The 14,720-nt window shown below is 33.1% G+C and overlaps 2 protein-coding genes across 2 annotated transcripts; one reads left to right on the top strand and one right to left on the bottom strand.

The window, feature by feature from the left end:
• The first annotated feature begins 4,758 nt into the window (after positions 1-4,758).
• Positions 4,759-5,893, top strand: LOC107904627 (dehydration-responsive element-binding protein 1D). The gene has a single exon (XM_016831063.2). It carries the CDS (start codon positions 4,959-4,961, stop codon positions 5,625-5,627), a length of 669 nt encoding a protein of 222 aa, XP_016686552.1. The 5' UTR covers positions 4,759-4,958; the 3' UTR covers positions 5,628-5,893.
• Positions 5,894-6,875: 982 nt separating this feature from the next.
• On the bottom strand, positions 6,876-9,245 carry LOC107904625 (post-GPI attachment to proteins factor 3). The gene is made up of 5 exons (XM_041105394.1): positions 8,858-9,245; positions 8,220-8,481; positions 7,929-8,125; positions 7,567-7,754; positions 6,876-7,470 (listed from the first exon to the last, which is right to left on the bottom strand). Exons 1-5 carry the CDS (start codon positions 8,959-8,961, stop codon positions 7,184-7,186), a joined length of 1,038 nt encoding a protein of 345 aa, XP_040961328.1. The 5' UTR covers positions 8,962-9,245; the 3' UTR covers positions 6,876-7,183.
• Between the last annotated feature and the right edge of the window lie 5,475 nt (positions 9,246-14,720).

The raw sequence follows: 14,720 nt of genomic DNA, 5'->3' as shown, positions 1-14,720 counted from the left end.
AAATTTAATTGTTAATATGTGCTAGGAAAAATGTTTTTTTTTTTTGGTAAGAAAAAGATGAATTTGTGTCTTTCTAAAAGTGGATTAAATTATAATAATGGACTATTTGATTATTATAATGTAGATATATCATTCAATCTAGCTTATGATTCGTTTGAATGTCGGTAACTGTGTTTTATGATTGGATGTTTTTAGATATTCGATCATTTATTAAACAGTGTGAGTTAAATGTATAATGTGGTACGTAAGTTTAATTTTAATGTTCAATTTAATATATAAATTTGGATTCAATGTTAAATTTGGTACTTATATCGAATGATATTACATAACTTAATGGATGTTTGACACGTATTCTCATAAAAAAATATAATTAGTTTATTGGGACAAAAAAACGTATTCAATTAAACATTAAAAACAATACTAAATGGTATATTAACCTTTACAATATCGCAGTGATATAAGAGAAATATCTATGTAAAAGTATCATAGAGATCCTTATATTAGGAATAAGATTGTATTTTGCCCATCTATTCAGAAAATTGGTAAATTAGTCACTATATGTTAAATCAATGAGCAAACTAGTCATTTTATTAACAATTTCATTTATTTTTAATGTTCATAACTGGTTCTTGTACCTACATTAGCATAATGTACATGTGGCACGACACATGTAGCTATCTGGTTATTTCATTAGCCACAATAAATTTTAATTGTAAAAATTAATAAAAATTTTAACATAAAAGGCCAATTTATTCTTTGGTCTAACGTATTAATAATGATTTACCGTTTCGCATCCAATTCTTGAATTAACAATTTACTATTGGGGTAACAAATATCAATTGAAATATTAGTTGAATGTAATGATAAAAGATTAAAATTGACTGAAATCATCAATTAACACTTAAATCTAGAATTTAAAGATTAGACCATCTTTTTGTCTCAAACCCTAATCAAGAAAAATGGCCCTACAAATAGAAATTGGAAGAGGTGCATAAAGTGTAAAAATCAAATGATAATGTTTAAAAAGGAAGTCCTTTTCTAGAGAATGGAATAATTGGGTTTTTCTTTTTTTGCCTTTTCTATCTTTATTATTACGAGAATCAATTTGTGTAAGGAGACAAGAACATGGTCTTTTTTTTTCCCTTTACAAATTAAATTACATGGTGTGGGTGAATATTTTTTTAATTTTAATTTATGTTTTATAAGATTTAATGGCTAAATTGAGAGTTTCAATAATAATAAAACATAATTGATAATTTAATATGTAATTAAAATGTTGTAATTTTTAATCATAAATCGGAAAAGTTTATTCAATTAATTCTTTAAACAATAGTACGGAAGTATAGATATAGATTTGCCCTTTAAAAAGCCCAAGAGATTATGATTTGAAGTGATGAATCCACAATTTGCCCAAATACTTTAAAAGACTAAGTGGGCTGTCCAAGACTGAGAGCCCATATACCATAAAATGTCTAAAAATGCATTTTATATTAGGATTTTTAATAAAGAACCTAGACATTATATTTAACTGAATCTATTAGTTTGTATTATATATATATTTTTAAGTTGATATCAATAACTTTGATAAAATCAACACAAGAATTTACATGGCAGTTTAATTTTTTTTAAAATAATTTCATACTACCTAAAACGAAATATCTGATAAATAACTCAAATTGGGATAATAATAATAGGTTTTGACGCGGATAATATCCGAGCCTGAGAGGAAGCCACCGCAGATGGGAATGGGTTATGGGCCACGCCGTACACGCACTATGACGCGGCAAATACAATAAATAAGTAAATAAATAAATTATAGTCCTACTGGGTCACCAATCCATCAGCATCGGCGCACCTTTTGTGTGTGTGTTTCTTTTTCTGTCTGGTAGTGGAAAAATGGCGGTTGGGAAGTATTTAACTGTCAACCGTGTATTAGGAAATTCGTGTGACGTCACTTCAAGTTTGGTACGGCTTTTCCCTATGCCGGTTGCCTTGCCACCCCAAATATGTTTTCCACTCTTGTCTTAAAATGTTCCGTTCAACTGTCCTGCCCTTTTCATCTCATTTCTAATTCATCGCCCATTTTTTCCACTCACTCGTCCTAACTTTTGTTTTCCAACTTTTTTCTATTTCACTAATTATGGGACGAAGACAACATCTTCGTATTATATCACGTGATTATCAATTTTTTAAAAATAATTTATTAAAATAGTTACTTTTGTTCATCTTAAATTATATTTTGGTCACTTATGTTTGAAATCTTACATGTTGTAATATTTTAGTCACTGAGCCATTAATTGTTATTAATGATGTAACAGTAAGCTGGCGTGGCACGTTACATCATCATTTCAAACAAAATTTTTAAGTTAAATTATACAATTGTTCCCTTTTGCGTAATTTAATTTTCTTCTTCTATATTCTTTTAACTTTCATTTTTTTCCTTTATTTTCTATTCTCTTCTGTTTTTCTCTCTGTTTTCCTCCATTCTCCATTTCTTTTAACGTATCAAATAACAAATAAATATCAAGCAAGAAGGTCTTAAAATACAAACTAAGCCTTAATAATGTAAGCAATAGAAAATAACTCTTCGAAATGAAATGTATCATACACATCTTAACAAAGAATCAATTATTGTGAAAACAAAAGTAAACCTAAAAAAATAGGTAATAAAAAATCCAAGATACTATCTTCCTCCCCAAAATTAAACCAATTTTTTTCCTTTCCATTTTTCCAAACTTTCTCAGCATCCAAACACCCAAAATAGTCCACAAAAAAAAATCACAGAAAAAACCTGTCGACGACTATAGCAAGGGTTTTGATATAGCAATCGATCCTTTCCTACTTAGTAGCTCATTCTTCATCGGGCTTATCTATAATGATAAGTCAATGCTCATAATCACAACCCAAAAACAACCGGGCCATTTCAATCGCCAGTTGATTGCTGAAGTTCGACCCTAAGTTGAGCAAAGAGTAAGTAGAGTTCCCGGAGCATTTGACGCGACATTGGATAGAGGTGAAGCATGTGGGGGCAAGAGGGAGACATTGAACGATATGGGAAAAAGGGGTAAGAGGGCGGTGGGAGAAGCGGAAAAGCGGAGGAAAGGGATGAGAGGAGAATGGGTGATGGATTTGAAGTATAAGAGGCGTTTGGGGAGGAGAAAGGATAGAGTAAGGTGGCATGTGAAGGTGGATGTGGCGGCACATATAAAGGTTTGTGCCATGGTGAGTGAGAGATTGAATTTGATGAGAGTTGAGAGTGTAAGAGAGGATAAGTTGAGAGAGGGTTTGTGCCGTCCTGTTTGATACGTTAAAAGAATTTGAGAATGGAGGAAAACAGAGGGATAAGTAGAAGGGAATGAAAAATAAAGAAAAAAAAAGTTGAAAGAATATAAAATAAAGTTGAAAGAATATAAAAGAAAAAAATTAAATTGCTCAAAACATAGAAAAATATGGGGAGCAGTTGTATAATTTAACCTACAATTTTTGTATGAAATGATGATTTAATGTGCCACATTAGCTTATTGTTATACCGTTAGCGGCAATTAACAGCTCAGTGACTAAAATGTTACAACATGATAACGTGACTAAAGTGTAACCCGAGGTAAACAAAAGTGACTATTTTAATAGTTTACCCAAAAAATTAAAACAATTTTTAAAAAATATATAAATATTGACATAAAATAAATTTGTAATGCCCCAATATTTTAAACGGAGTAGAAAGCTCAATAAATACCTCAAACAAAAATTATTCGAAACACTCATTGACTTAACACTCATGAAGGTTCCACTTACTTCTTAAAAACAAGTCTTGCTTATTAATTGTCATCTCTGATTTCAATTACCACAGTTAATCTAAAATGCTTAACAACATATCCAATCGTTACCCTATCCAAACCTATAATAACAAATCACTTGACAAATCGTATTTGACCCACCAATAGAGGCTCGACAAATGGCACGTTGAGGCCACAACTAAAGGTATAAAAGCCCATAGCCACAAAAGGATAGGAGACTCTCTCTTTATTCTCCCTCAACTTTCTCTCTCAATTCCAATATTATCTCTCATGAATATTGTCCAAGGCAACTCTTCACCTTGCATTGAACAAGATGAATCACCCATCTCTATATTGTTAGATTCGGACGTCAACAAATTTAATATATATTTCAATAATATTTTGAGTTTTTGGAGTTGGATTTGAACAAACAAAATATTTATTTGCAAGAGATGAATTAATTAGTGATGTAAGAAGCTAAGATAAGGTGGTTGATTGATATTGTAGTGAATGATTTGTGAGTTTAATAATAAAATTTCCTTAATTTAGCGAAGAGACAAATCTTTTGCTTACCATAGCATTATGTATAGGCTTCAAGGTTGTACAAAAAATTGGCAACTATAAAAATAAATCAAAATTAAAATTACATCACTCATTGGAACAGTTAAAAGATAAATGGTGCGAGTAGCTCGAAATGTAAGAGATAATACTGAAGCTGACGCTTATGACTCCGACAGCTACAGAAACAATAATTTTCTCGAACACAAAAAAATAATAATCAGTCAAAATGTCAAATAGAACACGTGTCGTTCCCTGAAGTATCGAGAAGTTGTCTGAAAAATTGGTACAGCTGGCTAAAGAGAAACCCAAGCGTGGATGCCCATCCACCTTTGCCCCCACAATTCCCACAGCCTGGATCCTCTTCGACTTTCCGTGTTCGTCCCCCTTATTTTTAAACTGTATAAAATTCGTGTACTTTCTAATCCTATGATCTCAACAACTTCAGATACTTATAAACCCCTTTCATTTCACACTTCCAATTCATACACTTACCTTTTTTCTTACAACTTTGGGTTTGATTTTATTCTACTGGAAGTGAAACTTCAGTGTCAAGCTCCTTATTCAAATGCTAAAAGTCAAATATTTGATTAATTGAAAGTTGAGTTCACAGTTTTATTCCTTGTTATGGATTCTTTGAGTTTAGATTATGGGCCGGTTTCGTCACCGATGTCGGATAGTGGGAGTGGAAATGGAGCTTCTCGTCCGCCGAATTTTTCCGATGAAGACGTGATGTTAGCTTCGTGTTACCCAAAGAAGCGAGCGGGAAGGAAGAAATTCCGGGAAACTCGACACCCGGTGTTCCGAGGAGTTCGCCGGAGGAACTCCGGAAAATGGGTTTGTGAAGTAAGGGAACCTTACAAAAAGTCAAGGATTTGGCTCGGGACTTTTCCGACGGAAGAGATGGCGGCGCGTGCTCACGACGTGGCGGCGTTAGCTCTGAGAGGAAGGTTAGCTTGTTTGAACTTCGCTGACTCTGCTTGGAGACTCCCTGTACCAGCTTCTACCGATCCGAAAGACATCCAGAAAGCGGCGGCGGAGGCAGCGGAAGCTTTCCGACCTGTTGATTCCGCCGGAGATGGCTCAAAGACAGCTGAAAAAACGGCGGTGGAGGGAACTAAAGAGTCGGAAGAAGTGTTTTATTTGGACGAAGAAGCAGTGTTTGGGAGAGAAAAGTTTCTGGCAAACATGGCGGCGGGGATGATGATGTCTCCGCCTCACAGTGGATATGAAAAAGATGAACAAGAATTTGAGTTTGCCGATGGTTATGTACGGCTGTGGAGCTATTCTATTTAAAGTATTAAATATACATAGGAAATTCTATAATTAGGATATATATGTGTATACATGGACGAGATTAGTAAGATTGGCTTCTCGTCAGGGTATAGCTTCTTGTTCCCTTATTATTGCTCCGTACTTCAAATATTTTAGTAAGTACGGATGGTCTTAAATGGGGTCCGGAGTTTTGATTCAGATCGCACGATCCTGACACGTAAGTGTTACTGTGTGTATTAGGTGCATCATTTGATTATCGAAAAAATGATAGAAAAAAATGACAAAAATATCTAAAATTATTTATGGCCTTTTCTAAATTTATAAATAGGAAGATAATATGTTTTAACGCACCTAATCTCACATCTTCCTACATTAGCAATAATGTCTGTATCAGTCGAATTAAGATTCAATTGGCATAAAAAAATTTATTTTTAAGCTCAAAGGAAAAAGTCTAACCATCAATCCAAAGGCCATTATAAGATTTCACATAAATCAATTGATAATTAAGCAACTACAGCATTAATTAAAGCTAATGTTGCTGTAAATAGCATCAGGTTTAGCCAACTTTAGCTTACCACACTACTTGCTTAGCCCAACCATTGTAAATGGGCTTCCAACTACTTCTGGGCTTTATCTCTTATTGTTGCTTCTCTAGGGATTTAAGTTGCTGGAGTATTCAATTTTTTTTAAATCGATTAACAAACAATTCGATGATCAATACGATATATCAATATCCATAATTAGTAGAGCAATTCTTAGATCTAAATTGATAACACGGTCCATGCGGAAGATTGAAGAATAAAATATTTAAAGCCATTTCAAGAAAAAATTAAACTATAGAAGAGAAAAGAAAAGAAAAATCTTTTGATTGATGCAGAAAACTATATATAAATAATTTTAACAACCCAATAATTTGAATGAAAACTTTTGAATAGTATGGTGGCTAATTTGTAATTTTAAAAAAAGTAAAAGATAAAGACATAAACATACTAATAATTTGGGTATAATTTACCTTAAAGTTTAAATACCTACTATTTCTTTTAAGAAATAGGAACTGTAATTACACAATTGTATAAGTAAAAAAATTAAAAAGGGCTTGAAATTCGTTGTTGCTATTTATTTGCATGTAAAAACTGCAATATTCAAACTATACTTAGATTACCCATAATTATAAAAAATTAGACTAAATGAGTTTTCAAACTAGTCTCAGGAAAATTTAACATCGAAATCCCAAAACAAAATAAAATCAATTTGAAAATGATATGAATATGCTTTAAACATGCCTTCGTTGCTACATAAAGCTGACTAAAACAAGCAATGCAAGTAAAACATGCTACTTTAAAGCTACAAAACACAAAAATTTACATTGAAATTGTGTTATCTTCGTGAATACACGGATCTTCACAAAAAAAAAAAAAAGACGGTCTAAAAAATTGGACTTACAGATTCTACAGAAACGCGTAAAAAGAGAAGATGTGGAGAGCCCCCATCGATGGCTTCATCACTGGTGAGTTCGGTTACTCGATAGGGTTTCGCTGTTTTGGGGTTAGTGCACGCGTTTCTGACAGATAATAAAGTCATTTCGTTTTCTTGAGGAGTGTTGAGGTCCTGAACACGGCATCGTCCCTGACAAAGCTCCAGGAAATGTATGCGAGAGGGATATTGGCTGCATGCCAGAGAGCATGAGCATCGATAAAGCCTTTATAAGGTGGGAAATCGTATATTTCCAATAGCAATGCGATGGTTCCCCCTACATTGAACAACCAGACCTTCCACCGTGAAGGATGGCTCGTTATACCGGCCCAAACTCCCCAAATGAGGAGGTTGGCTACACCCATGGCCATACAAACTTTCGTATTTAGACCTGCAAATAAATCCGGGTTTGTTATAAAGGATACCAAAACGAACCGATAAGAGAATAACTCAGGATAAGAGATCAGTGATTCATAAACTGAATTACCATAATCAAGCTTGTAGAAGTTCAGATACAAGATATGTGTCATCACAAACGCAATCAACGGAGCAGCAACCATGACTCTCGAAGCTTCGTCTCTCACATCAAAGGTTCGTAGGATTGTTAGAATAAAACTGAATCCAACTAGTGCAACGGCAGATGAATAATCCAGCTTCTCTGTCAACTCAACATCTCTACAGGTGAATTAAGTTAGAGAACATTGCACAAGAGTTACACTATCCACGCTATGGTGAACACATGATCAAACACCTTATCACTCGAATTAATTCCTAAAGGCATTGAAAAAAAGGACTAATCATTGTCAAAATTCTCTAAATCGTGACATTAGTACAAAGAGGACTACTTACCGAGTGTGACAAACGGCACTCCAAAACCAGAAATTCATTGCAAGGATGGCATAGATGTGAAACAAGCCAGTGTATTCATAATAAGTCTTTTTATCAGGCCTTAAAGGCAACTTATAATTCAAAAGGATAAAAAACGAGAGCCAACCATGAAACTGAATCGCGAGGCTTATCGCAGAGAATGCTACAGCTGCCGGTTCCTGAAAAAAATCACCCAAATTAAACCGTCACTAACAAGAACAACAATGTAAAAAACAACAACACAACAACAAGACACATTTCGCCTGTGTTAACCTGGATCGCGTAGACGCGTTGGAAAGGCCATTTTCCGTGATATTTGATCGGTTTCCCACCGAGTTTCCATCTCTGTTCCTCTCTAGCAATCATACAATGGTACCGACAATCGGACCGACAATCCCATTGTTTCCATTTCTGATAAAGGGGTTCTTGCAAATACCATGGTCCATCAATTGGTTTCCCATCGGAAGAGAATTTACAGTGTTGAAAACACATTTCCCCTACACACCCACTTTTTTCACAGTCTTCTAAACAAGTCCTGAACATACCACGTAAGAATAATTGTCAAAAACCTAACGAGAATAACAGTTAAATTGCCGGGAAAGGACATTAAGGTCATCAAATTAAATCCAAATAGACAATATTGTAAATATAGCAAATTCAAACACCATAAAAATCTGTAATTATTGTTTGTTTTTTAAGAATATTCTTATTTGTATACCACCGATTATAAACAAAATTTTCTCAAAAATAATCAACCAACATAACTTTTTCATGAAATTAAACAAAAAGGGCATCTATTTATATCAAGAAATTATCACATATTCAAAAGCTAAAGACCCAAGCTTCATTTTTTTTGTTGAATCCTGCGAATAGAACCAAAAAAAAAAAGAATGGAAATTGAGTCAACTTACTTGTAAATCGGATCAGCATCACCTTCACTGGCTTCAATTGAAGGAACAAGAAAGGAAAGAGCAAAAAGAAACATAATCAAATGGCTTCGAGCTATTTGATTCATGGCCAAAAAGAAAGGGGAAAAAAAGTCAACAGATAAAAAAAATGTCTTGAATTATTATTTTTTCTACAGAATAAAGGATAGGTGATTGAGGTTCCAGAGATGACGCGATGGATTCTGCCCCATGGAATAGGATAGAAAGAGAAGGGGAGAGTGCGTTCGATATGCAGAACCGAGTTGAGCTGGTTTTAAAAACGAACTCAGTGGAGAAAAGAGGAGAAGAAGGAAAGGTGTGAGAGTCAATGTTGGGGAGAAAAAAGGAGGAGAATAGTTATTTTTATTTTATTATTATCATAATTATTATTTTATTGTTTTTATGGAATCGTGACCGTGAGACCAGAATCTCGTGAAAGTGCTGAGCTCAGAATCTTGACACGTAGGTATACAATGTTGTCTTGTTTTTCCTAAAACCACATTCGATTTCATCCGTATTGACGATTATGCCACTGGTCATTGACCATTTTATACGGTGTCGTTCCTTCAGAGGCGTTTTTTCTTTTAAGGACAAGTTTGGTTTTCGTCCCTTTAATTTTTATAGATTTGATCTTATAATTGCATGGTTAGCTTAAATAGTTAATATTATTAATTACTCTCATTAAAACACTAATATGATCTTTGTCTTAACAGCTTTTCTTCTAACATAAAAGAATCTAAGCATGATAAATTGAAAACAGGGTGAAATTAGAAATTTTTTTTGGGACAGGTCGAAATTGAATTATAAAATTTGAGAGTCAAAAAGCAAATTTATTATTATATTAACTTATAACTTTATACTTTTTAAAAGCAATAAATCAAAAGTTTTAACATTTTTTAGAGATTAAAATATAATTTTATTATATATTAGCATGTAAATTTACAATTTTCAAAAATGCCAAAGCATAATTTTCTTACTTTTAAGTGGGCTAGGACCCTTCTTCCTCGTTGCTACCGTCCCTCATTGAAAAATGATGTTTCTAAAAAAAAATCGATAAAAGTGCTATGGAGGCACATATACCAGAGTTCGGATCACATTTTACTTTCTTTATTCAAAATATGAATAAATTAGTTATTATATATTAGATTAAAAAGTAAATTAATTTTTTTATTAAAATTTTCATCAATTTCTATTGTTAAAATCTAGTGTTAATGACAAAATAACCAGATAGTTACATGTGCATGCCACGTATATCTCATGCTAATGTACAAAGGCTAGCTTTTAAGGGTAAAAATACATAAAATTTTTAATAGAATAACTATTTTACTATTTGATCTAACATATAAAAATTAATTTACCTTTTTTTAGTAGAGAGAGTAAAATACAATTCAACTACCAATACAAAAATCTCCGTAATATTTTTACTAAAAAATCACATCAATATAACTATTTAGACCTAAAAGTATAGTAGCCAAATTAAATTATAGGAATTAAATACAAAAATTAAAGTATAGAAGAAGGATTAAAATCAGAATTTAACAAGTTTAAAAACAGTTACTTCGACGTAAAGACACGTGCTACGACCAACCTTGTCTCCGTCTCTGTAACCGTGCCTCTCCTTAGCCAGCTCAATCCCACGCGCGAAAAACTCAAAATTCCCCTCTATACCAATCACATCATTTCCAGCCAACTTCTCTCCCTGCCTGGGCAAGATTGAAGATTATCTTTCGCCGTCCTATCGTGAGTGAGTCCGGCTCGAGGATCTACGAGTCAGAAACGGATACCGAGTAAAAGCCGAGTCGCCAAACTTTGATAACTCGATGGCAGTCTTTTTGTTCCTCTTGTAGTCTCTCAATAAATGCTCATATTCTCTATAAGTGATTTCTCTTGATCTTAAATTGAGCTTACAGGCAGCAGGCCAGATCCGTTATGGAAGTTGCTTAGCCGATTATGATCATTATTATTTTGGAGGTCAGATTTTAGAAGAGTTTTGCATCGAAAGGTTTAAAATAGTTTATGATTATATTAAATCTTATTTTCTTTAGATTTGACATTTGAAACATTTGTTGCAATTAGAATCTGCATGTTCGTGAAATTTTCTATCTGTCTATCCAGTTTAACTGGATATATGCTGGTGGAATTTGATTTCCTAAAACTGCAAAATCAGAAAATGGCAATAACCTTTTTTTTTTTCAAAAAGAAAAGGTGTGAACACATGCTTTGGTGACTCAAATGATAACTTTGGTTGTTCATAGATAAGATCCTTTGGTTGGGAAAAAGAGTGAAATATCAATGGAGCATGGTAAGATTTTAGGCATGATCTCTTTTATGCACTTAGGGAAGTTTTTATCGTCTGTTGAAAGTTGTTTGGTAGAGCTAAGGTTAGTTTTGAAGGGTTTTTGTAGGTTGTTGCTTATCAGAAACACATTCAAATCCACAAATGAACCTTTAACCTTGGACAAGGTTGCTGTCTAGATTTCTTTACTGGCATCCCTTTTCCATTCTCATGTTTACACCTTTTGCCATAATGCTCATGTCATACATTTGGAAACCTTAAACCAACTTTGGCTGCTTTTGAGAACTGACTTTGTCGTTAGTAGTTTGCAATGTTGAGTAATTCTACATTGCTAAGAAATGTGCAAGTCTAAAGGTTTATATATGATATTCTTTTAAGCTAGGTTAATTGAGTCTCCATGACTAGCTCATTTAGAGCGAGCTACTTATTCAAAGATAGCTTAGTTGTTTTGCCATTCTCTACCCTGTGAGCGAAGGTTAGCTTGGTCGGATGATGCTCTGCTCTTGAAGGTATATCCAATGCTTTTCAAAGATCTTCATCTTCTCTTTAGGCTTTACTTTAAGCTACATCCCTTCCACGATAAAAGTTGGTTTTCAATTTTTAAAGTAAGATGTGGAAGTTTAGTAAGTATCAAACATAAGATTATGCCTTCTTTTTACAATAAATAGGTAAAAGTCGTTTTCAATTTCGAAATTCAGCAAATTAGCCGTTTTCGAAAAAATTGGATCAAGTTAATCTCTGTTAACTTCGAAAGTGAGCAACTGAGGACAATTAATCACAGAGTTAATGTCATTCGTCAATTTTACATGATTTTGATTGGTATTATTTAGCCTTTAATGTTTACATATTTTGTTATTTTGGCCTTAATTCTAAAAAAAATTTAACAAATTTAGTCTCAACATTTACACAAATTTTGTGGATAAATTTGTTAAATTAGGGCCAAATTAATAGAATGTGTGAACTTTGAAGAGTAAATTTATTATTATACCAATTAAAATCATGTACAATTGATGAAAAACATTAATATTATCATTATGATTAATTGTTCTTAGTTGTTAACTTTTGAAATTGACATTGACAGAGATTAAATTAGAGGTGGTCATGGGCAGGGCGGCCTGGCCCGGCCCGACGGCCTGCCTGAAATATTGGAGGATTCGGGTAAAATTTAGGCCGAAATATGGGGTTGGGCAAAAAAAGAGGTCCGTTTAGAAAACGGGCCGGGCCTCGGGCATCACTTTTTTGGCCCGAATATAATAAATATATATTTTATTTTTTTAATTTTAAAATATTTTAAAATACTTTTTTTTTAAAATAAATTTTTGGTGTTTATTAAAAAAATGGGCTAGGCCGGGCCGGACTTGGGCTTAAGAATTTTTCCCGGGCCGGGCATAGACAAAATTTTAGGCCCATATTTCGGGTCAGGCCGGGCCTGAGCCTAGGATGAGGGCCGAAATTTTTTTGGGCCTGGCTCGGCCCATGATCATCTTTAGGTTAAATTACTTTTAATTTTTTGAAAGAGATCAATTTGTTGAATTTCGAAGTTGAAAGAAAGGGATTGGAAAGGTTTTTTACCATAGTATTATTTGCCCACTGTGAATGGCAATAATGATCAAATGTACAAAACCAACTAGTAGTGGTAATTCTACACGTGATGGAGTTTTTTTAATTACAATGGCGGTGTAAGAATAATCATCTTGGAACAATGATCAAAGATACAAAATCAACTAAAGTGCTTAATTGTCCTACACAGGTGTACATATTTCTTATCCTTGAGGCCTCCTGATATGGCAATTCTTAATGGGCTTAAATTTAACCCTAGCATGCAGAACTATGGCTGTTCTTCTAATCAGTTCAAGTGGCGCAGGCAAAAGCCCAATAGTAGACGATGGGTGAAGGCATAGTACTGCCTGCACGGGTTAGAAAGCAAACGATTACAGTGAAATAGTGTCCCCAAACATGCTTTGAATGGTAAGAATAAATAGCATTCTGACTTTTGTTCCAAGTTTACCCTAATCAAGATAGACAGTAATTTCCAGGCTTCCTCCTATGCTTTATATATATACAAACTATACATGTGTTTGAAATTATGAATTGCTGGCTAGGTAGTTGGTAGCTAAAAGGCTGTTATTTGAAGTTTCCATAGATACCATTAATTACTTTTAGTAGTGGCTTTCATGTTATTGCAACCTTGATTTTGCATGAGTTTGGACCATTCTTTTTTATGGAACTTCAATTGATGAGGCTTTAATATCCGCCACTTTTTATGGTTTTTTTTGGTAATTTTTTTTATATTAGTCTTGCTATTAATTATAATCTTCGTATCAAACCCTTAAATCAGAAAATAATATATGTTTAAGTGTGTTTCAAAACACTTCCTTCTGATGAGTAAAACTCAATCACCTCTCACTACACCAAAACAGGCTTTTAGCGGCGTTTGGACAAAAAAACGCCACTAAAAATCAAGCAGTAGCGGCGCTTTTGGAAAAACGCCGCTAAAGGTCGATCATTAGCGGCGATTTTTAAAAAATGCCGCTAAAAATAAGCATTAGCGGCGTTTTTTGGAAAGCGCCGCAAAAAGCCTAAGCCCAAGGCACCGTTTTCTGAGTTTTTGGGGTCTTTAGCGGCGTTTTTGAATAAGCGCCGCTAATACTCGTACCTTTAGCGGCGTTTTTGAGGAAACTCTGCAAAAACATTTTATCTATCTATTTGCTATGTAATTTGTTTATTTATATTAATTAAAATCCAATTTATTTTTAACTGAATATTTGTTAAAAATGGATAAATTTGAAATAATGACACGTAGAAATAATTTGAAATAAAAAAAACATAGAAAAATATTTGTTAAAAATGGAGAAATTAAAATACTATTATTTAAAATAATTTTAAAATTTTTTGGATACATAATTGATTGATTTTTAATTTATATATTATACAATTTCAAATATAATTGTAAAAGATACGATAGTATTAATTTTAAAATATTTAATTTAATTATCATTATAGTTTAGGATATATATATATGGTTAATTTAGGATTTAGGGCCGGTTTAAGAGTTACAATTTTAAGGTTTATAGATTATGGAATTAGGGATTTTGATTTAAGGGTTGTGATTTAAGGTTTATTGGTTAGGGGTTAGGGGTTAGAGTTAGATGTTAAAGGTTAGAAGTTTAGGGTTTATGGATTCGGTGTTAGGTTAAGGTTTAGGGTTTTGACTAATTAATATATTTTAAATTATATAATATTAAATAATGTTTTGGGGTTAGGGATTTAGGGCTAGGGTTTAGGATTAATTTAGATTAATTAGTGTTTTTTTAATTTATATATTAAATAATGTTTAGGGGTTAGGGGTTAGTGATTCGGGGTCGAGTTAGGGTTTAGGATTTAGATTAATTAGTATTTTTTAATTTATATATTAAATAATGTTTAGGGTTTAGGGGTAGGGGTTTGGGGTTTAGGGATATGGGTTAAGAGTTAGTGATTTAAGGTTTAGAGATTAAGGTTTAAGCTCAGATTAATTAGTTTTATTAATTTATATATTAAATATGTTCTTAA

This window comes from Gossypium hirsutum, chromosome D11, assembly GCF_007990345.1.
Source record: "Gossypium hirsutum isolate 1008001.06 chromosome D11, Gossypium_hirsutum_v2.1, whole genome shotgun sequence".
NCBI classification, from domain to species: Eukaryota; Viridiplantae; Streptophyta; class Magnoliopsida; order Malvales; family Malvaceae; genus Gossypium; species Gossypium hirsutum.
Note: the sequence above shows the minus strand (reverse complement) of the source record. Positions and strands in the feature narration are given on the sequence as shown.